This window comes from Rhipicephalus microplus, chromosome 2 (assembly GCF_043290135.1).
Source record: "Rhipicephalus microplus isolate Deutch F79 chromosome 2, USDA_Rmic, whole genome shotgun sequence".
Classification (NCBI taxonomy): Eukaryota; Metazoa; Arthropoda; class Arachnida; order Ixodida; family Ixodidae; genus Rhipicephalus; species Rhipicephalus microplus.
The window spans coordinates 293,000,679-293,026,468 of record NC_134701.1 but is presented as its reverse complement, the minus strand read 5'-3'; the positions used below and the strand labels follow the sequence as shown (position 1 = coordinate 293,026,468).

Below are 25,790 nucleotides of genomic sequence, written 5' to 3'. Positions count from 1 at the left end.
ACGAATGGGGAGTGCAATAGGCATACAATTTGAACAAATAAAATGAGAGATTTTTTCAAAAAGTAATTTCTCTAGGGTGTTACTGAAGCCTTTTGCTTACAAAAGTTTAACTTTGGTCCAAATCAGTATAGAGCATTCATTCTTGTAGCACTGCAAGCTCTGACCATATAACATAATTTTCATATTCCATTGTCTTTTATCACTACCAGCATTCAAGGAAAAACTCGCCTCGAAATCGGTCAATGCAAAGAACATGAATTCTGAATACTTTGAAAAGTATGTGTTGTACAGGAAAGGTAATTTATATCCCAAATCACCCTGTCAAAATCCATTAAGGGTGGAAGTTTGATCAAAATTCACCCAGAAATAAAAAAATTTAATTGGAGTGACCCCCTTAAATAAATATACACTCGAACCTTGATATAACGTGCCCAAATATAAGGAAATATCAGTTATAAAGTAAATGCGTGCTCTTGCAATGGATGTAGTGCTGGGAATTTACATTTATATTGACTTTTTGAATGTAATGAACTTGTTTTACTATAAGATGCAACTTCTTTATAATGAGGTTTGAGTGTATTGCCATTGCATTGATTCATGTTTTCTGAGTTTAAAGGTTTGTTTTAGCGGCTTTTAATTTCTGGGTATAGTAAATTTTCAAACCTAATATATATTACGCCTAATCACTTGCGTTCTACCGAAAGTAAAATCCAGCTATTATTTGAAGTTGTTTCCGCTCCCTCTGAACCAAAACAAATGACGTGCACGTGCCTTGCTTGGGTATAAAAAATAATGTGCAGGTTCGTGGGGTAATGTTTTCTGATATTTTGTGACATCGCTATTTGCTTCAAACGTGAAATTTACTATTGGCTCAAGCCTACAGAACTTATGATTTAACGAAGTGGCTTTGAACCAGACAAGAGAATAATACCCCTATTACACGTGGCAACTTAAGTGCGCTTTGAGAGAGTACACTTTGCCGCGAGTGTCATTTGCGCGATGACACACGGGAAAGTTTAGTGTCACTCGCTGCAAAGTACACTTGACGGCAAGTGTGTTCCCCAACCTCTCTTTGCTGCAATGAAGTGTGTATGTAGTCTCGGTACCACTGGCTTGCACCGTAATAAGATGTTGACGAAAGTGGCACTCATACTATTTTTAAACCATTGTTTTAGTTATAAGGAATACTGCTATGTAATAAAACAAATCAAAATACAACAAATAGCCTCACTACTCTCATTCTTAGGCAGTTTCCAGCCATGTCGGCTAGTAGGATACGGTAGCACATGCTACGCAATCGCTGTGTCTGTCACGTCGTTTATTTCCAGGCACACTTGCACACGCGTAGGTGATTCGTTCTCTTAGTCATTTGCGATGGCGTGTGCCACTGGTGCTACTTCCTCGAAGACTACTTGGTCCGATGATGAGCAACAAGCACAAAAATAGGAAATATATTTACCATTACAAATTTGCCAATCGTAGCTGCCACCATTTCCAAAGTGCACTTCGTTTCTTTCGTGCAACAGCAAACAGCCAGAGTGACACTTCCCTTGCGAGTCCAAGTACATTCACTCGAAGTGCACACAGCCTCCACATAAGCCATGCATTACTGTATGTTGCTTCTGGATTTTGTACAGACTTTGATTACTGTCTGTGCAATATTTATACCATTCTGAAAACCTTATGCCCAAAGTTACGGATATTATAATCCCGACATGAAAATGTAGGTTGTCTAGTTCTTTCAGTGTGGCCCACTCTAGTGTATCGGAGAAAAAGCTACGACTCCATTGACCTGGTGCCCTTTTTTACTGCATTCTGCTGAGTCGTGCATGTCACAACTACCGTATTTACTTGCATAATAGGCACACTTTTTTATTTAAGAAAATTCGGCTCGAAGGGTGTGCCAATTACGCGTGGTAAAATGTCTGAAAATTTTTTTACTCTGTTCTTGCGCTTTAAATCTGCACATTAATCAAGTAAAAGGCGACTTTATCATTTAACAATTATTTCAGCATAAAACAAACATACCTATGTACCTCTTGATGAACAAGCCAAAGCCCTATGTTAGGGTTGCAGTATTCATAAATAAAATAAAAAAATAAAGCGAGAGAAAATTTATTTACACGAAAGTCATAGGTGTTCCTCTTTTTCCCTATTTGAAGTCCGAGTCGGAGAGCACACATTTACCCTCACCAAGAGGGGATTCGTTTTCGGTGTCCGAATCATCCGCACCCCACAACATGTCATCCTCATTCGCATCTAGTGCATTCGTGATACCAGTCTTCTTGAAGCTTTTTCTGACGACTTCGTTGGACCTTGCCTGCCACGCTTCCACGATCTAAGTGCACAGCATTTCCACAGGCGGCCTCTTAGTCTTGCCACCTGGAGTAAGCTGATGTTGTCCTCCAGCCATCCAGGTGGTGTACAGCCTTTGAACATTGTCCTTGAAAGGCTTATTCAAGGACATGTTTAAAGGCTGCAGAATCACTGCCAGATTTGTGCGCAGCTCCTTTAGCTCAGCTCGTACGCAGTCTACTAGGTGCCCAGGAACACTGTCCAGGACAAGCATGGACGGGAACAACAGACCACCCGGCCGCTGATCCCAGACTGTTTTCACCCAGTCCACCATGAGTTCCACACTCATCCAGCTTTTTTCCTGGACTTAGACGTAGATGCCTTGAAGAAAATTTGCTTTCGGGAGCATCTAATGTTTAAAAATAACGTAAGGCGGTAGCTTGTGCCCATTCACTGTCACCGCCAGCATTATGGTGCATCGTTGTTAATCAGCGCCAGACATTCTGACAATGATGCTCCGTGCACCTTTCTCCTCCAATGTCGTGTTCCGCGGCATATCAAAGCAAAGGGGAGCCTGATCCGCGTTGCCGATCTGGGACAAAATGAAGTCTTTCTGCTGTCGCAGCTTTACAAGGAAACGGTGGAAGTCCACCACTTTGTCCTCATATGCTGTGGGCAAGCGCTGGCACAAGTTGGTCTGCCTTTGCGGTGCGAGCCCATGGCGCCGCATGAAACGAGTTGTCCATCCGGAGCTGGCTTGGAACTCTTTTGCTTAGATGCGCTGCACTAGGGCTATTTTGCGCGCCTCAGTCTGCACAATACCCAACGGCACAGCACAGCCGTCTTGTCGTAGCTCCTGCTTATCCCAAACCAGTTGCTCTTCGATGGTCAGGTACCTGCCGGTCTTGGCACCGCGGAAAGCCCATCCCGTCTTCTTCGTCGCCTAAAGTTTTTCGTCTTGATCTCTCCAGTACCGAATACTGGTTTCTCCCAACACCGAAATGCTTGCTTGCAGCCCGGTTGCCATGCTCCAGCACGTACTGCACTGCCTTTAGTTTAAATCCAGCCGTGTAGCTTGCGTACTTCCCCATGGTGGAACCAAAGTTGAATACACACTACAACAGACGCACACGACTTACAAAATGGCATTTTTCTCTGATGATGATGGTGGCGATCAAGCTCCTGGTTTTGTACATGTGACCTCCAAGAAGCACGGTGGTTTGGTGGGTATTAGTAATTGATGGAACAGCTGTTCCGCAAACACATTGGTTAGGTCGTAGCACTTCGATTTTTTTTAATTGCTTGTTGATTTGCCTTCTTTTTTCCTTCTGGGTACGGGGACCGTGTTTCAACTGTACCGCTGAGGGGTAGAATCGTTTCTGATCACGGCCATGTTCGGGGTGCGCCTAATGCGAGTAAATACGGTAATGTCAGAGGGATCAGAACTGTTAAAAATGCCCACATGCAAAACTTAAATGGGCCTTTCAGCACTACTGAAGCCCCCCCCCGTTTCTCTTTGGTTACATAGATTATTGTTACATGTCGTTACTCGTGTGGTTACATAGGTAACATCAGACCTGCAGAGGGAGGACAGATTATGTGTTAGAAATTGCCCCCGTCTTCCCAAAAAATAATCGTGAGGTGAGGAAATGCGCTTGCATTTCTTGCGTCTAGAGTACATTTAATGCCGAAAATTAATCACGAGACAAGGATTTGTATCGTTACCATTTATTTACACATTCATCAGGCAGCAAACGGTCGAAAGTGAGGCACTCCCTCCATTCATATATGCATACGAAGCAGCAGATGGGAGAGTGGGGCGCAGGGAGGAGAGAGCGAATGATGAGAAAAGGAGCGGCGAAGCATTGCACCTACCCTCTTTTCACACACGTGGGCTATGAGAGCACCCTCGCACGTCGGGAGCGTGCTCCTCCTCTTCACTCACTCTTCGCTACTTCGCCTGCACCACCTGTTCCGGTTGCTAGGGGCAGGGATAAGTGTGCGCGCTGGCAGCTGTTGCTATGGGCAAGGGAGTGAGAGCAGAGAGATAACACCTGCCAGCACACTGACACCGACAGATGCCCCAACTAAGAAATGCATTTGCATTTAAGGAACTGGCCACCCTGTTTATCAAGTGTCTCCTGATGAGGATACCAGAATCTTGGAAGAATGCTAACATCATCTTAATCCATAAGATAGGGGACCACAAAGACTTGAAGAATTACAGGCCGATCAGCTTGCTCTCTGTCGTATACAGGCTATTTACAAAGGTAATTGCTAACAGAATAAAGAGAACATTAGAATTCAATCAACCAAAGGATTAAGAAGGATTTCGAACAGGTTACTCAACTTCATACTATCAGTCAGGTGATGAAGAAATACTCAAAATACACCCAACCGCTATACACAGCGTTCATAGATTATGAGAAGGCATTTGATTCAGTAGAGATATCAGCAGTCCTGCAGACACTGCAAAATCAGGGCGTCAACGAAGCAAATATAAAACATCCTAGAAAAAATCTACAGAGGATCCACTGCCACCATAGTGCCCCATAAAAAAAAATGACAGAACACTGCATGCTTACAGGATGTTTTCAAAGGTAGAATGAGAAGAGTTAGGGATAAGAGTTAATGGAGAGTACCTTAGTAACCTGGGCTTCACCAATGACATTGCATTGGTGAGTAAATCGGGGGTGAAATGCAATTCTTGATTACTGAATTGAACAAGGAGAGCAGAAAGGTAGGTCTTGAAATCAATCTGCAGAAAACGAAAGTAATGTACAACAACCTCGGATAAGAACAGCGCTTTGACATAGGTAGTAGTGCATTCGAAATCGATAAGGACTACATCTACTTAGGACCGGTAATAACCGCGGAGCCGAACTATGATATTGAAGTAACTAGAATAACAATGGGGTGGAGCACATTTGGCAAGCACTGTCAAATCATGACTGGTAGATTGCCACTATCCCTCAAGAGGAAGGTATATCACAGCTGCATCTTGCTGGTGCTTTCCTACGGAGCAGAAACCTGGAGAATCACAAAGAGGGTTCAACTTAAAGGGCCCCTGAAACAGTTTTTCAAGTAATTATGGAATAGATTCACTACCAGAGCTTATTGCCTGACAAATGCAATGCAGCAAAAATTTTAAGAATCCGTTCAGTGTGAGTGGAGTCGCAAAGACTTGTCGCATGCTGCAATTGCATTCTCTCTTCAGTCATCCCGACGAAATCGCTTGAAGCTAAGCAGGTGGAGAATGGCATGGGAAAAGAAAGTACGTTACGTGCGCCTTGCGACCTTGACCACTTTTTTCCTTTTCTTCGAATACGCGGCTTTTTCAGAGTGATCGCGCACGCAAGCGTGGACTAGTTGGGGCTTGCCGCGACAATCCCTGTAACAACCGAGTGCACCATGTTCAAATCAGCCAATAGCTGATATAAGGCCTTCTAAGAATTATTTTTGAGCTTCCTCCATCATTTATCACAAGAAGAGAAAACAATTTTTAGCTGACTTTGATAACTTATTGTGTATTGCGGGTCGTATGCTGCATTATAATACTTGGCTTGCATTTTCTCGGGAGGCTCTACTATCGATTGGCAGTGTTTCCTGACCATGCTCAAAAAGTGTTGCAGAGCGCCTTCAAGTTCAGGATGACGCACCGAGCAATGAACAGGAAGAAGATAGGTATAAACCCGAGGGACAAGAGGAGAGCATACAATATCAGGCAACAAACAGGTGTTAAGGAACATCACAGTCGAAATCAAGAAAAAGAAATGGTCATGGGCTGGGTACATAGGGCGAAAGCAAGATAACCACTGGTTATCTTGCTAGTTAGGTGGGCAGACGAGATTAGGAAATTTGCGGGCATAAAGTGACAGCAGCAAGCACAGGACCGAGTTGAATGGTGGAACATGAAAGACGCCGTTGTCCTACAGTGGGTGTAGTCAGGCTGATGATGATGACATAGATTCAAGGATGGAAAGGCTTATGCAGCAGCAGTAGGAGGGACACAGTGTGAAGTTATTCAGCCTTATAAGACACAAAGAGAAAACAAAAACTCTCTCCCTCAACTGTATTACTGCAGGATTCAAGCTCACAAATCATGTGGGTAGCGCCCCGCCGTGGTAGTCTAATGGCTAAGCTACTCGGCTGCTGACCCGCAGGTCGCGGGATCGAATCCCGGCTGCAGCGGCTGCATTTTCGATGAAGGCGAAAATACTGTAGGCCAGTGTGCTCAGATTTGGGTGCACGTTTATCCCAGGTGGTCGAAATTTCTGGAGCCCTCCACTACGGCGTCTTTCATAATCATATGGTGGTACCCTACATATCACTCAAATCATGTGGGTAGAGGCCTGTATATCGGCTGGAAATGAAGGGAGCGTGAACACTTCTTGGAGGTCTTATGGGCAGTCGTGAACCTGAACATAGCAGTCTCTGACGCACTCGTGAGACTAATTACCCATTACATGCAACAAAATGGACTTGGTTTCACAGCCAACAAGGAAATGGAGGCATTTCTGGGAGTCAACTTAGTTGTGAGCTACCACATGTTGCCAGCACTCTGAAAGTACTGGTCAACGCTGCCTAACCTTGTTCTGCCTTTTATTGTCAGTGTGATGCTCTTTCATTGCTTTGTGCAGCCTCAATGTGCCTTGCATTTTGCAGACAAAGAGCTTCAGCTGAATAGAAAGAAGGCCAACTCTGACACAGCATACAAAGTGCGGCCTCTTGTACCGTATTTACTAGCGTAATCCTCGCACCTCCGACATCGCCCGACAAAAATACAATTTTATTTTTTCCTCGAGTAATTATCGCACCCCCTAAATTTGCCGCAATAATGTCGTCTGCTCATTCAAGCCACTGATGATGATAACATGCACCGTCTGGCGCCATCTCCTAAGCATAGAGCATCTGTTATTGCACCGAAATTCAATTCAATCCAATCTGAGCCAAAGTGGCAAGTGCGCGTTGCAGTGTGATTCGTATGTTGTGTCCGTAATCGTTTTACGTTATGGGGCGATATGGAAGCTTCACGGCTGCTTCCAAGTTGGAAGTGATTGATCATGCACTAAACAACGGCAACAGGGCCGCCGGTAGGCTCTTCGGAGTAGACGAGTTTTGTGTTCGCTACTGGTGGCGGCAGCTGAAAGCCACCAAGACGTGTTGGGTCTTCCGTGTGCCTAAGACTGGGATTGATGGTAAACTTTATTTCATCAGAAGGTAACTGCAGACGATTCTGTTAAATGGCCATCAGACCAATACTGACGTCCTTCGCTTGCCTTTTGCAGACTCCTGTTGAGCGAAGAACGCTACCGCTACGCATGCAACGCCCATAAGCTTTGCACACGGTATTCTAATTCTCGACTATTTAATTGCGCCTTTTGTGTCACGAATAAATCTTGCCTTGTGTTGACCCTGTGCTTTTATTGTTCTGGCATGAGAATCCCGACTTGCGGTCACTTTGTTTTCTTTGTCGCTCTGTACGTTTTCGTGCAAAGTTTTCCCCGCATAATTTTCGCACCCCCCAACTTTGCAGCAGTTTTCCACCCAAAAAAGTGTGAAGATTATGCAAGTAAATACAGTATATTGAAATGGTCAATGGTAACTGTTGCAAGCACAAATTACATGAAATCAAAGATTTAAATCCATGCGATAAGTTTTTGCATAGTCCCTGCAGTGCCTTGGTGCATTACGACAGCTGTTTTTTGGACTTTCATGCAGCAAAGAACCAACTTCAGCGCGTCAGTTCGCTTAAGAATCATAGGGATGTGTCTGTCTGTGCCTATAACTTCTTAACTGTACACTTGCTTTTTAACTGCTTCTATGCTCTTTCTGAGGTCAACACAAAATTTATCACTGTGCATATAATATTTCGAGTCTAGTTTTCTTGTGCTCATCAGTGGTAAAGAAGTGCTGAAACCAAAATTTTTTTTTCTGTGGCATATTGCTGGGGGCCTATTACTCATAGCAGGGCTCATCACTTGCTTCAGCATGTGAGCAATGATGGCTTTCAAACACAAGTCACTAGACTGACAGCAGCTGGTTACTCCTACCACATGCAAGCTTCTGCAAGATGAAACCTTGAAACTTTTGTATGAGCACAAACAAGGATGCGACGATAACAAAAATTAAAAGCAAGTCCACAGATACAGTTTCATACCCAACTTTTCACCAATTTGATACACAATTTGAAGCAAAGTGGCGAGCATGTCAAAGTTGGCTCAGGTACGCCAAATTATGTAGCAATGTCCGCACCAGGCCCATAGCCAAGCGGCTGCCCTAGTCACACACCCCATGCCCCCCCCCTGAAATTTCAATGAGGGAGTGTATTACCAAAAATAAGTAATGAGGATATGAAAACAGGTGTTTTTCTCAAATGGTCAAGTTCATCATCAAGGAGCCCCCCTGGCTACATGCTTGTCCACAACCCTCCCAACGAAGGCCTTGCTTGTAGCAAGCAACACAAGTGGCCTTTTCGGCCATGTGTAGAATGTACTGGCTCCTCTTGTTATGCCGGCCAGACTGGCCGACATTTATATGGCTGGCTTTATAAACGATGCAACCAGAGCACTAAGTGCCCATGTTGACATCAATGGGAAGCAATGTGGTTGTTGCCCTTTTTTTTTGTAAAATGTAGTGTGCTGGCAAGAAACATTAACGAAGTGACACAATAAATTGTGAAAGCCCACAATATAGCATTGTTGAAGGGATCGACAACAAAAAATATTATGGTGCCTAGTTTCTTTAGCGCAATGGTCAGTCAGCCTAATGATGGAAAGGAAAAGTGGAAAACGCCGCAAAACGTTAGTAATCAGAATTTATCCTATAGGCAGTGAATATGAAGTCGCATGACACCCTGCAAACAGTGAGCGCAAGAGCGGTTCATGTTTCGTGCGCGGTAGTTTACTCTGCATGCGTGCACTCGGCGCACATTCGCTGCGGCTCGACTTTGTCTTCTGGCTGCCGCGATAGCAGCGGTGCTTTTCACTATGCGATTCTTACGTCGTAAGCAGCACAGTAAGCCAAGTCTCACTATTCCTTGCGTTCTGCTTAAGATGTTCATAGCGGCACACTTTTTGTTGGTTTGGTTTTAGGTGCACAGTGACCCACCAATGGGACACCCAGCTATGCCTCCACCTTTTGTTCAAACGAGATGCCACCTTTGCAGCGGGTGTTAGGCGCATTTGTTTGAAAGATGCAAAGCCGTTTTTTTTGCATTCTTTGAATGAATCTATGTTTAAATGCAAAGTGCTTGCAACAAGAAAACACATGAAGTTAGTTTCTGTGATAGAAATTATTCATTAAGTAGATAAAAGTAAATATTTAGTGAGAATATTAATCAACGAAGTAGCACTGCCACCTTTTCAGCAGACGTTTGGCGTGTTTATTTGAGAGATGCCAAGCTGTTTTCAACCTTTTTCACTTTAATCTATGTTTAAATACAAGGCCATGCCTCTGCAATCATGCCTCTGCGTTCAAGTAACAGCCGCAAGCACATAAATATGCATGAATTCGCAGTCGCATGGGGGGAGCACAGGCTGTGACCCAGCGGTGACCCACGACGCAGTGAACGCGTTAATATTGTGGGCATTTAGTATACCAATCCTCTTCATCTGTACATTATCATCATTATCATGTGTTGCTCATTCATCCTCATCGTTGTCATGTAGCATCATCATCTTGGTTCGTTCATCTCAGCTGTCGGCTGCCGGTTACTCTGGCCTAATAAAGGTCTTCCAAACCAAGACTTCATACGTGGTGGAGCGTGCTGTTAGATCCCCCGTCATCCTCTCGACCACTCTACCCCCTGGAGCTACGTTCAGGTTGCCGCTTGAGCCAGGTGTCCGGAAATATGTCGCACCAAGAAGAGGTCGGTGCTGCAGCCGTTCCCACTCCGCCACCGCGTGCCGCGCCTTTTCACGTTATTAACAGCCTCGAACGTGAGCCCCATCCCTTCGCTGGTATGCGCGGGGAAGATGTGGAGGAATGGCTGGACGATTTCGAACGTGTCGGCGCTGCTAACCGGTGGGATAACACCTACAAACTCGCTTACGTGTCATTCTACCTCACAGGTGTCGCGAAGACGTGGTTCCTCAACAACTTCATCGACATCCCCGAATGGTCAGCCTTCAAAGATCAGCTTCGCCATGTCTTTGGCACACTGGCTGTTCGTTCAGCTCTCGCAAAGAAAGCTCTCGCGACTTGGAAACAGCACATCGGGGAGTCGTATACATCCTACATCGAGGATGTCCTTTCACTTTGCCGCCGGGTTGACACCCCAATGACAGAGTTTGACAAGGTACGCCAGCTTCTTAAGGGGATTGCACCCATCGCATTCAATGCCCTTGCAATCCAGAATCCGGCTACCGTTGCTGACGTTGCGACAACCTGTCAGCGCCTCGAAGAACTTGAGTCTATGAGCCTACAACCGGACAGTGACGCGGCTTGTATTACGGCGGATCCAAACCTAAGAGACACAATAAGGGTGATTATACGCGAAGAATTAGAATCAATGGGATTCACACTACCTTCAGTGTGTCCCATTCAGTCTTCTTCAACATCATTGCGGGATGTCATCAGGGAGGAGCTCACGTCCATGACCCATATGTCCCACCTGCAGCCCACTGTCGCTCGTACTCTCCCACCGTTCTCGCATGCCATCGCCGCACCATCAGGCACCGTCAGCTCGACGTCGCCGCCACGAACGTACGCGTCGGTTGCTGCCGCACCTCCCAGAAGCTTTCCCACGAGCTTTCCATCACCACCGCCTGAGCCATCATCTGTCCCTCTCACTGCTGTCTCTCCCGGTGCATCTAACACAAGCTACTACCCTCCTTATTGATCGACTCGCCCTACGTGCTATTATTGCGGCTATTGTGGTCACATCTCACGCTTTTGCCGCAAGCGCCAGCAAGATGAGCGCCGAGGGTACGACATACGCGAACGAGACTATACCGCAGGAGCCTTGTACCAGGGCCGTCGTTATTCGTCACCGCCGCGTCGGTCTCCATCTCCGCCAGCATCCGGTGAACTGCGCAGTAGTTATCGATCAACCCGACGCCGTTCATTATTGCCGTACCGTTGCTCCTCTTCTCCTCTTCAGCCTGCTTCCCTCGCTTCTGATCGGCGTCCGGAAAACTAAGCGATGCAGTTTTTGGAGGACAAACTGCATTCCAACACAGTACTCCAATTCCTCCAGCGTGCCCTTACAATACGATTGCAGTCACAGTTGAGGGAGTGGACGTTGATGCTTTGGTGGACACTGGGGCTGGGTTTTCTATTATTCGTGCTGATTTGTGTACCTGTCTTCGAAAAGTCACGACGCCTTATGATGGACCAACACTGGTTACAGCCCAGGGAACAATGATTCGCCCTTCCGCTCTCTGTACTGCCCGTGTGCTAATCGACGACATTCTTCATCATATACAATTCGCTGTGCTAGCCCCGTGCTCCCACGAACTCATTTCAGACTGGGACTTTCTTTCGTCTGCTTCCGCGGCTATTTGTTGTGCACAACGTGTCGTCCATCTTACTGACACAGACCACTTGCTTAGTGACGAAACCTACAGGCCACTTCGACTCATCGCTGCTGTAGACATCGAGTTACCGCCGAACGAACATCAATTAGTCACAGTTTTGTCCAACGACGTCGACTCTGGTGACATTTTGGTCACTCCATCGCCCCGTTGCCTTAATAAAGGCACAGCTCTCACATCAAGTGTGGCTCGCTTCAACAATAGATCAGCTGTCCTCACTGCTACAAACACCACACCAGATAAAATTTTACTGCCGCGGGGCACTACTGTCGCCTGCGTTGCCAATCTGGAGCCTGTGTGCGTCGTGCCTCTTACCCCTGCCTCCTCTAAAGGCCATCCTGGAGATCATGCTGCTTCCTCGGCCTTTACAGCAGCCATCAACAAGGACTGGACAGACTCGCAGAAGCAGCAGCTGCTTGATTTGTTGCAAAAGCATGCAAACTCTTTTGACGTTCATTCATCCAGCCTGGGTCAGACAACTGCTACAGCACATCGTATTCAGACCGACGGAACATCCATTGTGCATCGTCGTCCGTACCGCGTCTCCCTAGCCGAACGAAAATCATTGAGGAAAACGTAGACGATATGCCGCAACGGGAGATAATCCGACCCTCAACCAGTCCTTGGTCGTCTCCAGTGGTTCTGGTGCGTAAAAAAGACGGTTCCGTACGATTTTGCGTCGATTACCGAGCACTCAATAAGATCACTAGGAAGGACGTATACCCCATGCCACGTATCAACGATGCCCTCGATTCCTTACAAGGTGCTGAATTCTTTTCAAGCCTCGACTTGCGTTCCGGCTATTGGCGAATCCCCATGCACGAAGATGACAAAGAAAAAACTGTGTTTGCAACCCCGGACGGCCTATACGAATTGAATGTTATGCCGTTTGGTCTATGCAATGCGCCCGCAACTTTTGAGCGCTTGATTGACACTGTGCTGCGTGGCCTCAAATGGAAGACTTGCCTATGTTACCTCGATGACATTGTTGTCTTTTCATCGACGTTTTCTCAACATCTGCAACGCTTGTACGAGGTCCTGACTTGCCTTGCGAGTGCTGGTCTTCAAATTAACACCAAGAAGTGCCATTTCGCCAGCAGATCTATCAAGGTCCTCGGTCATGTTGTAAGCAAGGACGGAATTCGTCCAGACCCTGAAAAAACTGCTGCGGTGCTTCGCTTCCCTCGCCGTGACAAGCCGAAAGATTTGCGAAGTTTCCCTGGTCTCGCCTCTTACTTTCGGCGATTCATACAAAGCTTTGCCTCCATAGCCACACCACTCCATAAGCTACTTGCTTGTGGTACGCCCTTTCAGTGGTCTCAGGAATGTGAATCGACTTTCGACAGGTTGAAGAGTGCCCTCACGACCGATCCTGTACTTTCTCATTTTCACGATGATGCACCGACCTTCCTCCATACAGACGCTAGCGGCCACGGTTTAGGAACCGTGCTTCTCCAGCGCGACAACTCTTCGTGAGAGCGAGTCGTTGCGTACGCCAGCCGCGTCCTTTCCGCAGCCAAGAGGAACTACACGATCACCGAGAAGGAGTGCCTCGCCATCGTTTGGTCAGTGCAGAAATTTCGTCCCTATCTTCACGGCCGCCATTTCACCATTGTGACCGACCACCATGCTTTATGTTGGCTTTCGACACTCAAGAACTTGTCGGGACGCCTCGGCCACTGGATTCTACGCCTACAAGAGTATGATTTTTACATCGTATACAAGTGTGGCAGAAAGCATAGCGACCCCGATGCTCTTTCTCGCTGCCCACTACCAGCGGCTCCCCTCAGCGTTTCCGCAATCACTTTGCACAACACACCCTCGGAGTCCACGTCTACGGCGGTTTCCTCTCTCGCCTCTATGGACCAGCTGCCTTCGGACGACCCGCACGATTTTTCTTCTCGACAGCTGGCTGACCCATACTGTTTGACGTATTATAGGCTACCTCACTGGCAGTTCCCGTTCACCTAATGCGAGGCTCCGCGTCGCCAACTCTCGCAGTTTAAGCTGGACAACTCGGTGCTGTACCGCAAAATTTACCATCTTGAGGGTCAGCGCTGGGTTCCCGTTCTACCCCGATCGCTTCGGTCCGAAGTCCTCAGAGCACTTCATGACCATCCGACGGCTGGTCACCTTGGTTACCACAAAACCTACGATCGCCTTCGAAGTCGGTTTTATTGGCCAGGTATTACCACTAGTGTAGCTCGGTACGTTGGGTCCTGCACTACCTGCCAATGTAGAAAACTACCCACATCTGCTCCAGCCGGTACACTACAGCCTCTTCCGTGCCCAGCCACACCATTCGAAGTTGTAGGCATCTATCTTTATGGCCCCCTTCCAGTCAGTGCTGCTGGAAACCGATGGATAGTAACATCCGTTGACCATTTGATGCGCTACGCCGAGACGGCATCCGTCACTACCGGTTCAGCTTCTGAAATGGCCGATTTCATCCTCCGAGCCATTATACTGCGTCATGGTGCTCCACGTGTATTGCTCAGTGACCGTGGAAGGGCCTTCCTTTCACAACTAGTGAACGAACATCTTCGCGCCTCTGGCACAACTCACAAGACTGCCTCTAGTTATCATCCCCAAACTAACGGCCTCACTGAGCGATTCCACCGCATTCTTGCTGACATGATCGCCACCTACATTCAACCAGACAACCAGACCACAAGAACTGGGATGTAGTTCTACCATTCGTCACTTTCGCCTACAATACGGCTATTCAGCCGACAACCGGCTACTCACCATTTTACCTAGTTTATGGATGCTCCCCTACTTCTTTCCTGGACGTCTCTTTCTTTACCTGCCATGCGGATTCATCCCCATCCTCTTCAGAGGAAAACGTTTTATGGCTCGCAGAGAGCCGCCAACGTGCTCATATCAACACTGAAGCCTGACAGCAAGACAGAAAGCTGGTTTATGATGAATCGCATCGTGCTGTATCCTCTCAACCTGAAGACGAAGTGCTCCTTTTGACGCCTATTCGCACACCTGGTTTGTGCGACAAATTCCAGCCACGGTTTATCTGGCCGTACACAGTTCTTGAAGAAACTTCACCAGTGAATTATCGCGTGATGGCACTTGTAGCCCCAGCAGATCGCCGTTATCGAACTACTGAGGTCGTCCATGTCTCCCTTATGAAGCCCTTCATGCGACGTTCTTTGTCCCCTTGACTTGCCGCGGCCAGGCTGGCCGCTTTCACGTGGGAGGAATTAGTGTGGGCATTTAGTATACCAATCCTCTTCATCTGTACATTATCATCATTATCATGTGTTGCTCATTCACCCTCATCGTTGTCACGTAGCATCATCATCTTGGTTCGTTCATCTCAGCTGTCGGCTGCCGGTTCTTCGGGCCTAATAAAGGTCTTCCAAACCAAGACTTCATAATATACACCTATTTGTTTAGTTCCAATAACTTAAATTCGAATCGAAACAAATGCTTTGATATACGTTAGAATATTCAAAGTGCTCGAATATTCACACATGCCTATCAAACAAGCAATTGTTCATAATCTGACCACGAAATGTTTATATGAGAAGCAGCTTATGGTGGAGTTTCATCCGGCGGTTTGTGGCATGGCCACCTTTACAGCACATGCGCAAGAGATGGGCCAAGCACTGCCAGAACGCGCTCACACACTGGCATGTTCCGGCCTGTGTATGGGGCTGGGTAAGACAATGTAGCTGCTTCCCCTAACACTCTCTCAGCAATTATGCGATGGCGTCAGGGAATGATATTCAGACGCGCGATGAACCCATGTGGCGTGCTCGAACAAGAGTTTGGGACGAGTAACAGCAACAGAAACTACAGTGAATTCATGGCGTGCTCCGCTTGCAAAGATGTGTTAACATCGGGCACGGTGCCCGTGATGTACTGAACTTTAGGTCGACTCATGCGCTGCTTTGCAAGCTACTCTTGGCTCCCTTTAGTGGGAGATGGTGTAATTTTTTTTTAACTGCACTCTTCTTGGATATTTGAAATGTTTTTTTCTTAAGTATTTGTACTTCATTTAAATGCCCCTACTGAGCACGCAATGTAAAATGTTCAAACCCCACAAAAGTCGAGCAGTTCATTAAATAATAAGTCCGCCTGTTCATTAGATACTGCCATGAACATTTCAGCCAAGCATTGCACCTATACTCACTATGTCTAGTGGATGGCTTGACATTGCCACTGTCGTTTGAATGGCTTTACAACATACTAAATATGGCTAAAACAAACTGAATATAGCCAAAAATATTGATGACAAGTTACAAGCCACAAAGTGGGGATACAAAAGTGGAAGTAGCAGTGTTAGTGTGGCCTTCTGCATTTCGCAAAAACAAAGCACCAATTCTGAAACGATTTGCACAGCTGTGCTGCACTAAGTGAGACAATGTGCACTTTCAAAAAGTAGGTTTTATCACTGCAAATGCTGTGTGAGCATTAGATGTAACAAAGTATCACAAGCACAAATGAGGCTGCTCACCACGCTACGCAATCACAGCTCTGCTCGACTTAGTCGTGGGCCTCGCTGGATCTTCTTTTTCTTCATCTTAGGCACTGGCTTTGTCGGTGGCACTGGAGACTCACTCTGGTGAGAGACATATTCATGGTGAGGGGCCACAGAAGGCATACGGGGCTGTCGCATTTCATGTAATGCAGTTTTTTACATTAGTGCCAATTCCAATTCGGCAAATTTTTTTTTTCTCTTTGACTGCCTCCCTTCTTTTCCATGCAACCTGGGCCTCGAGAAATTGCCGACCCCTGGGTTAGAACATCATTGGGGCTTCCAGAGAAAGAACGACTGTCCCAAGTGGTATCTCTTAGCACGACACCACAGCATACATTGAGGAAGTCACAGTAGTTGCTTTGAAAATTATGTGGCTGGTTGTCAGACCTCTTAAAGGTTAGATCCCCCACGGTGCCTAGATTGTGAGGCATGGAATGGAATAGCACAAAACATTTACAGAACACTTTGTTTAAAGTATTGGTTTTCTTAAATGAGAAGCAACTGCAAGCATGCTGAAAATCATGGAAATCACCTGCGGCACCTCGTCTATGCCAGCAACAGTCGGAGCAAGGCTACTATGTGTGAACGACACGCATTCAAAGACCTTATACTCACTTTGGCTTGCTTTACTGCGTACGGGTTGTGATAATTTGGGTCCCTCTCAACCAAGCCCAGTTCCTGAGCAACCTGCATCCACAACAATAAACTTGCTACAATCAGCCAACTTAATAAACACGTGGGTGAAGAACGTCACTTCTCATTTAGAAAACGCAGCTCACATCCCACTGATGTTTTATTAAGGAAGCTACATCCATCAGAGGGGAAACCATCATATCCGAAATATTTAGATTGTACACATACATCACAGCCACATACCCAGCCATCTCATCCTGCAGCAGTAACCCCAGGACACCGGCACTAGGATTGTTTGAATATTCAAAATTTCGGATATTTCATCAACAGTGTTTGCCACTGTTGACTAATACAGTCAACTTCAAATTAACAATAACTCCTTCAAAATTTTCAATATGCTTCACCCCACTACATTCTAGTATTGCGGCAAAGCTGCCTTTTCGGCTCTGTTGCGGTTACATTTGTATTGAATCAAGAAAACGCCAGTTCCAATATAAAGATGATAGATGTGGCAGGGGTGGGGGCTCCAATAATCTAGCTTTGCACCTGAAGTTTAGGCAGGGAGTCTGAAAAATCAGACGCCCAAGATTTTTAGCATCCAAAGGTTTAGATATGCTTATATATTGATGAGGCAAATTTGGAACTCTGGACTCAAAGGAAGCACACTCTTGTCCGTCACACCAGTTGGGCTTCCACAAAAGTTCAAATATGAGAAGCAGCTGAGGAAAGAGCATCTTTGCCTTCCAGGTGTAAAGTGTTATTGACAACAAATTGGTTGCAGCAAATCATGTACATAGGTACAATTCGGCCTCTGCATTGCCTTATTCTTGATGAGACAACTATGAAACACAAACCCACCAGTACTTCATGAAACTAGCCAAAAGAAACACTTTCATGTTGCTATACCATAAGAACATGTTAAGAAATAGTCTCCAACTTTTTTCTGCAATTTTGCCTTGAAGTATTTTATTCGATTCGCACTCAGACTTCAATATTCGAATTCACTTTGCTATTCATACAGCTCCACTTAGCACCATCCAGCATGCACGCTTCGTTATCTCCTTAACATCTCTTTAGCAGCCATTCCTACAATGCCCTTCCCTCTGACAACAGCACTGGCTTGCAATGGCCTCCAGCAACAGTGCGGCACTCTAAACCAGCAAAGAAACCTTGAGAGCTGGTGCACTGAACAAGGATTTGACGAGGCAAAAGACATCCAAGACGGCAAAGTCTGGCAGGGGCCCACCATTCCTAAACTTAACAGGTGAATCGGTCAAGCACACTTGACGATATGGAGCATACCAGATAGCACAGTTCCAGGTTCGAGATGTTTCAGGAGCTTGTAGGTGCCAAATCCAGGGCACAGGAACACACTCAGTCACTCTCCCTGACCTTGCACCTACTGAACATGGGAGGCAGCCAGTGGATGTAGCTACCTAGTGGCAGACATATAGTTGTAGTAACCTGGCCAGCTGATGTGGCCAGTGTCTGGGAGGGTAGAGCAGGCGCTTCAGAATACGTGCATCAGGATGTCAGAGGCAGTGCCCTCAAAGAGTGACCCATTGATGTCCTTGATCAGGCCAATTCAAACAGCATCACCATCTCCACCAGCACCTCACTCGTACTCGTCCAATTCACCGTTCTCTTTGTCTAGCTGGTCCATCATTAGGGGCTCCTTGAGTGCGTCTTCTGATCATTTTTACACATTTTGGCTGAAGTATGCTTCTGCTAAGTCTCAATGCCACCAGTGGACATCTGCATGGCCAAGATGAATTTATGTGTTTGCTGCGTCATGACGTCACCTTGCTTGTCAACAGAACATTTTTCTGCATAAACAGTGGGAGAACCCATGCAGCCGCTTGCCTTTGCTTTCTGCTATCTCGTATAGCCATTTTGCTAGCAAGGGGCATCACAGCGCCCAGGTGGCAGTTGCCCACATGCTGCAAAATGGGTGATGCGGCTACTCCACCAGAAGTAGCTGGGGCTCCATATCGTAAGTTAGGTGCCAATGTCCCAATGGACGCGTGCAGTCACTCTGGGGCAGCTCACACCCAGCAGTGTTCGTCCAGGCCTGGCTGCCAGCCACACGTGTCATGCACCACACACCCCTGAGGAAGCCATTCCCACAGCATACATGCACACAGAACCTAGCTATGCCCCTGGAATCCAACAACTCCAATTAGAACCTCGATTCTGCTTCATCTTCATACTGGGATAGCCATAAATCTGTCTACAACAGCTGATTCCTAACCCTTTTAGACGCTATGTACACAATTGTGTACACCACTTGTTTTTCCCAGTTGCATCCAGTACGGGCTAAGATAGAGCGAGATATATAGAGCTTTGGCTGAATTGACCCTCCTGCATAATGAATTTGTGTTCATATAGCTTCACTTTGCAGCGTACCGTTGCTTATATTCTCTTTTTTGAAGGCACTACCAGGTTTGAGGAGCCGAGTGGCATGCAGTATACTGCAAGCAACATGAAAAGCAGAATTTTTTTTTTGCTCAAAATTGGCATAACGAAAAATGAATTTGCATGATATTCCTAGCCTGAGATTTTATTCTGTTTATGCTGAAAGGAAGCATCAAGGACTTCAGAGTAAAGAGATATTTATTGACCCTCCTGCATAATGAATTTGTGTTCATATAGCTTCACTTTGCAGCGTACCGTTGCTTATATTCTCTTTTTTGAAGGCACTACCAGGTTTGAGGAGCCGAGTGGCATGCAGTATACTGCAAGCAACATGAAAAGCAGAATTTTTTTTTTTGCTCAAAATTGGCATAACGAAAAATGAATTTGCATGATATTCCTAGTCTGAGATTTTATTCTGTTTATGCTGAAAGGAAGCATCAAGGACTTCAGGGTAAAGAGATATTTATTGACCCTCCTGCATAATGAATTTGTGTTCATATAGCTTCACTTTGCAGCGTACCGTTGCTTATATTCTCTTTTTTGAAGGCACTACCAGGTTTGAGGAGCCGAGTGGCATGCAGTATACTGCAAGCAACATGAAAAGCAGAATTTTTTTTTTTGCTCAAAATTGGCATAACGAAAAATGAATTTGCATGATATTCCTAGTCTGAGATTTTATTCTGTTTATGCTGAAAGGAAGCATCAAGGACTTCAGGGTAAAGAGATATTTATTGACCCTCCTGCATAATGAATTTGTGTTCATATAGCTTCACTTTGCAGCGTACCGTTGCTTATATTCTCTTTTTTGAAGGCACTACCAGGTTTGAGGAGCCGAGTGGCATGAAGTATACTGCAAGCAACATGAAAAGCAGAATTTTTTTTTTGCTCAAAATTGGCATAACGAAAAATGAATTTGCATGATATTCCTAGTCTGAGATTTTATTCTGTTTATGCTGAAAGGAAGCATCAAGGACTTCAGGGTAAAGAGATATTTATTGACCCTCCTGCATAATGAATTTGTGTTCATATAGCTTCACTTTGCAGCGTACCGTTGCTTATATTCTCTTTTTTGAAGGCACTACCAGGTTTGAGGAGCCGAGTGGCATGCAGTATACTGCAAGCAACATGAAAAGCAGAATTTTTTTTTTTTTGCTCAAAATTGGCATAACGAAAAATGAATTTGCAAGATATTCCTAGTCTGAGATTTTATTCTGTTTATGCTGAAAGGAATCATCAAGGACTTCAGGGTAAAGAGATATTTATTACAACCTAATCAGTATGAGTTACTATAACACACATAAATTTAACAGTTATGCCATTATTCTTGTTAATAGAATATTGAGTGCCTTGAAAAACGTAGTAGTGATTTGACACATTTACAGACTGCCTTTCATAGGTGGCATCTGAAAGGGTTAAAGAAGTGACAGTGACATAAAATTTTAAACTTGAGATGTGGAATTCACTTGGTATGCATGATTTTCTTTAGCGAAGTATGAATGGTATCCGTTACGTAGACATTATTTTATTTCCAGTGCAAAGAGCGTCCGAAGGCTCAACGACGTTCCCAGCTATAGGAAGACAGCATTTTGACATTGTTCAGAGAGCTCCTAGGCCACGCTTCACACGCTGAGTGACGAAGAAGGAGTGATGACGTCAACAATTTTCGTGTTGTCATCGCGGTGTGTCCACATGGCACCATCTGGCGGCGGCACCTGGCTGCCTGGCAAGGCTTCACTTGCTTTGTTTTACTTAGTTTGTGCAGCCCGTTCGTGCGAATTCTGCATTTTTGTTTTGCCACTACGGGTGCTTTGTTGTGGAGTCATGAGTGTGAATGTAAATATTTTAAACTATGGTCATCTCAAACAAGTAACACACACGCAGCGTTCATATGTTTTACCAGCCAGCGTTGCACAAGCGTGCGTCTCCAGCAGCCTCGTTGCTGCTCGGACCGGTGCTAATTTCATAGTTGCTGCTCAAAAGAGAATCAAATCTAAATTATTTGCCATGCCACGAATAGCCACGATTCAATATTCCTCAGTGTTCTCATTGTCACTTGTGGACGCTGATGACGGAAGCGACAACAATCAAGCACACGAAATGTCATCTGAAACTCGCGTCGCCATTTCATGTGGCCATGTGATCACACGGAGCGGCACCGTGGGAAGTGACTGCTTGGCAGCGCTGAAAATTGGTGGGCTTTGCACCCATTTTGAATTGGGTTGGATAATGGTCATCTTTAGTTGATACTACAAAAACTAATTCATTCCTCCGTTGCATTATTAGTACCAAATTGTTACCAGGGGATCAAAACTATGTGTTGACGAGAAAAACGCAACACATGTCAATTTGATTTCCCTGCTCCTTTAAGGTTTACATTGTGTTCTAAGGTCACCAGTTAGATAATGCTGCCCCATACATGACTTCCAGTAAAAGAGTTAAACCTGCACAGTGAAGTAATAAAAATTTTTAAGATTAACATTTTGGCATGATTACAGTCATGTATGCAGGGCTGTATGGCTATTACTAGGTCATATGTTCTACCCACCACATTGCCATCTTTTCTAGCTTTTCACTTGTGCAGCAATGCAGACTTTCAAAAGATGGGACCTAATGACAGAACTACCACTTCTTACAAAGACCTCTATACATTATAAAGCATGAGCGTGAGGAGATCTGCATGCCTACATGACAGGATTATCAGCAACAATGCACAGCATATTCATTGGGAAAAGAAGTAATAGGAACTTATTGCAATAACTAATAATGCAAAATGAAACAACCAATTTTGGAGAATTCAAGACTTGAGCAATAAACTTTGATTAACGCCGCATTTTTTCTAAAAAAGTAAACTCCAAATTGACACCCTCTGAATTTCATGAAAAATGAACTTTGAAAATAGTTCAGCAAGATCTAGAGTGCCTCAAGGTTTAGTGCGTGAAGGAAAGAAGTATAAATATAAGGGCCAGATTTCTTTGTTAGAGACAATAATAATAAGAACAGGTAACAATTCCAAGGAAGTACAAGGGACGTAAAGGAGTAATTGCAATGCAAATGTCAAGTTTTCTTTCTTCACATTTACAACTAATAATGTCTCCTGTACTATTCTTGGCATCACTGCCTGTTAAAATTGCCATTAATACGGTTTAGTCCATGTGTCAGCGAAACAAAGGCACTTGACTACATGAACCACTTGGGATGCACACAGAACCTGATGTTCTCGTGAATACAAGTGATTTGCCCCGCGTAGGTTAAGGAACTCTGTGGAAACTTAAGCTTACCAGATTGATCAGTTTGGTTGTAGTTTCATCATAGAGTTCCGTAGAGTTTGAGAAACCAATGGCCCAATTGAGTACCACAGCACCGGCCTTGTTCATGTTCAACACAGCATGAGCTATGTTTGGCAGTCGAAGGATTATCTCCCCAAAGAAGGCCGTGTTCTCCAGCACTTGCGACAATGCTGAAACGAAGGCGGGCACGGTTTTCCACTTTACGTTACAACATACTAACAAGTGCACGCTGTGAGAAGCCTCGATTTATAGTTGTAAACATAAGAAGCAAACATATAATCAGGCCAGCTAAACGACCTAATAATTAACAGTCCCACGAGAAACCTACCATCTCTGGTACTTTCATCCTCTGGGAAGGCGCCGCCAGGAATGTAGTCCGAACTCTCAAGTTTCAACTTCGACGTCGTAAGTACCTGTGACATTACAACGGGACCTCAGCACATGTTCTCGCTTCCTTGGCACAAAAACACAATGCATCTTTGGCGAGATAACGAGAAGGCACCTCATTAATTTTTTCCAACACGATGTTGACTAGTTTGGCTTGCTTTTCAAAATTATCCAGTTTCAATATACTCTTCACTGCTTCCAGACGTTCGGCGCGGCGCATCTTGAACATTTTTCGATCTGAGCTTCGGTCAGGAAAAATATATTTGTTCAAGCATGCTCTTCGCGTACATACCGGCGTGCCGCATTTATCGCGAACAGCCACAGAGCAAACCAAGTCACAGAAATTAACCTTGGAGGAATGACGAAACGCCAAAGGATACATTGTTGTACATGTAGAACATTTTCTCTTGAGTCTTGCGTGAAGCCAACTACAAGCAGTGTAGCTGCCAGGAGTAATCTGAAGACTTGATCGATGCTCATGGTGATCACCCAAATACCTATCTGTACAATAAATAGCTCAGGCCAACCCAAAAATTCAACGACGTTCGAAACGCGCACATCGCAACAGCCACAGCGGCACAACCACGTGTTTTGTTGACATACACGCACTTGCAGCATAGAATGGCAAGCTTTCGCGAGACGCGTTAACAGTTTCCTCCATGTTTGTGCAATATTACTTTCAATTAGTTTCGGTTCTGATATCAAAGGCTTTGCTAGCTTTGAGGTATTATTGTGATTTAGAAGTGTGGCAGCTTGGGCTAGTTGTTAAGGCATGACGATAGTTACAGCGCGAGAACAAAACGATGACTCGGAGACATGTGTCCTTCGTCTCCTTCTTGTCTCTGTGTCGTCGTTTTGTTCTCGTGCTATAGGCTATAGCTATCGTAGTGTTGTGATGTTGGGACAGATAACCCTGGGTTTTTAGGAGTGATAATCGTTTATACATCCTCGTCTCGTGTATTGTCTAAGCTATTCTTATCATAGAGTTTCCTAAATATATTCTTATTACCCACTAGACGCGACCGGAACGCGGGCGGCTCCAAAAAGTATCCATCAACGTTGGGCGGGCCACCCACGAAAAACAAAGAACATCTTGAAACAGAAGGTCCGTTCGATTCGCCTGCACCACGTGAACAAGTTCACGGGGTGCTGCACTTTGCCATTCGTTTCAGCGGTGCAGCATTGACGACCTGTGAACCCTGCCATTCGTTTCAAAAGGTGCAGAAGAGATGCAGCATTGGTTCACGAGTTTCGTGCACCTCCTACGCTGACGGTGCCAGCTTGGTGGAGCCGCGCGTGCAGCTGTTCTCGCGCTATAACTATCGTCATGAGCGCGGCGTGTTTTGCCAAGATGTTTGCGCCTCATAAACTGTCCACATGTGCGGTTGGTCATCGTTCAGTGTTAGCTTAATGGTGTAAATTAAGCGAACAGAAATAAGGCCTGCATTTTGTTGGCACATCGTCATTCGTTTCGGGGGTCGCGCTGTGCCTGCACCGCTGAACTCGTGCTGCACAATTTCTGAACTTCGCGTGCACAGCCGTGAGCCGGTTTTAATTGGTGCAGGTGAATCAAACGGACCTAGATACTGCACACACGTCACATCCGGGAACGAGATGGCCGAGAACCGCCATGTTTGTCCACATAAACAGCTGCCTGAAAGCATAGTCAGGAGCTTTGCCACTGCGAGATCTGGTCTTCGATCACGCTACCGTCTTCACCATTACTGTGCCATTTTTGATGCAGAACAAGAAGTGGAACTTCTGCTTCTAAGTTCGGTCAAGGCAAAGCCATGCGTTAGAATGTTTTGTTTTCCCGCGATTATTACAAATCAACGTGCGCGAACAAGGATGTTGTCCGAAAAGCGCCGTATCGCTTGGCTGGCGCGCATTAACAAAAAAAAAAAACCTAAAAAAACAGAAATACATACGTGTTTGAAGTCATCACTTCACCAAAAGTAACGGTACTTTCGAGTTACGTGCAGGTTTAACCTGCTTACTGGTCATGTCACTTCTCCAGAATGTTTTTATTCTTCAAAATTTTTAGAACGACATGAAAGCTGCTTTGCTGCCATGGTCTTCGCCCATCCGCTGGTGAAGTAGTTGTGGCCGTTCAGCAACTTGCAGACCTTCATTTACGTCAGTGTGGCACGACTTGTTGAAAGCACCAAATAGTTCGCGATGTCGCCGTGTGTCAAGGAAGGCAGCAGATTGATGTTCGGCGTAGCGTCCTTACCGATACGCAGTTCGTACGGGTCGATGCCGTCGCACGTTTCAATTTTTGCTCGGTAACGAACACGAGTCAGTCCCACAAGGTCTTCATGGTACTGCGGGCAAAGCGCGGTCACGTTTTGCTTTCGCCATATCGCTCGCATGATTCCGGCAAGCTCCGCCGCGGCGGTAAGCTGTAAGCGCAGCCCAGTGCCGCCTTAATTAGACCAGTATGCTGACAAACATGGCGGTCGCTCACTTCGCTAGCCGGAAATGACATCACATGCTTGGTCTTCATGAAGAAATAAAATAGATGTTTTTGAAAATATATTGGTTTGGCGTCTGAAATATTGTGTTCTCAGACTTTCGACTTGCATTGAAGCGACTGTTTGTCATAGAGAACATGATTGTAAACAAGTTCGTAACGTCTACTTCAAGACGTTATTTAGATGTTTTGTCCAAACACTCACACGCGCTATAGCTGTTTCAAGAGAAGCGACCGTTCCTCTCGAAACGTCCATCGATGGATGT

General features: G+C 45.5%; 1 protein-coding gene across 3 annotated transcripts in view; it reads right to left on the bottom strand.

The window, feature by feature from the left end:
• Nucleotides 1-23,663, bottom strand: part of LOC119178125 (coiled-coil domain-containing protein 134) — a 54,073-nt gene extending 30,410 nt beyond the window's left edge. Inside the window, exons 1-6 of one of the 3 annotated variants that reach the window (XM_075882266.1) lie at nucleotides 23,432-23,661; nucleotides 23,167-23,288; nucleotides 22,993-23,077; nucleotides 22,656-22,834; nucleotides 16,945-17,016; nucleotides 16,306-16,410 (exon numbers count right to left, since the gene is read on the bottom strand). In XM_075882266.1, the coding sequence (XP_075738381.1) occupies nucleotides 16,318-16,410; nucleotides 16,945-17,016; nucleotides 22,656-22,834; nucleotides 22,993-23,077; nucleotides 23,167-23,288; nucleotides 23,432-23,531 (651 nt within the window). In that variant the 5' untranslated portion in view covers nucleotides 23,532-23,661 and the 3' untranslated portion in view covers nucleotides 16,306-16,317. Of the gene's footprint in view, nucleotides 1-16,305; nucleotides 16,411-16,944; nucleotides 17,017-22,655; nucleotides 22,835-22,992; nucleotides 23,078-23,166; nucleotides 23,289-23,400 lie in introns of all 3 variants that reach the window. The other 2 variants (XM_037429296.2, XM_075882267.1) reach the window with 2 other exon arrangements.
• Between the last annotated feature and the right edge of the window lie 2,127 nt (nucleotides 23,664-25,790).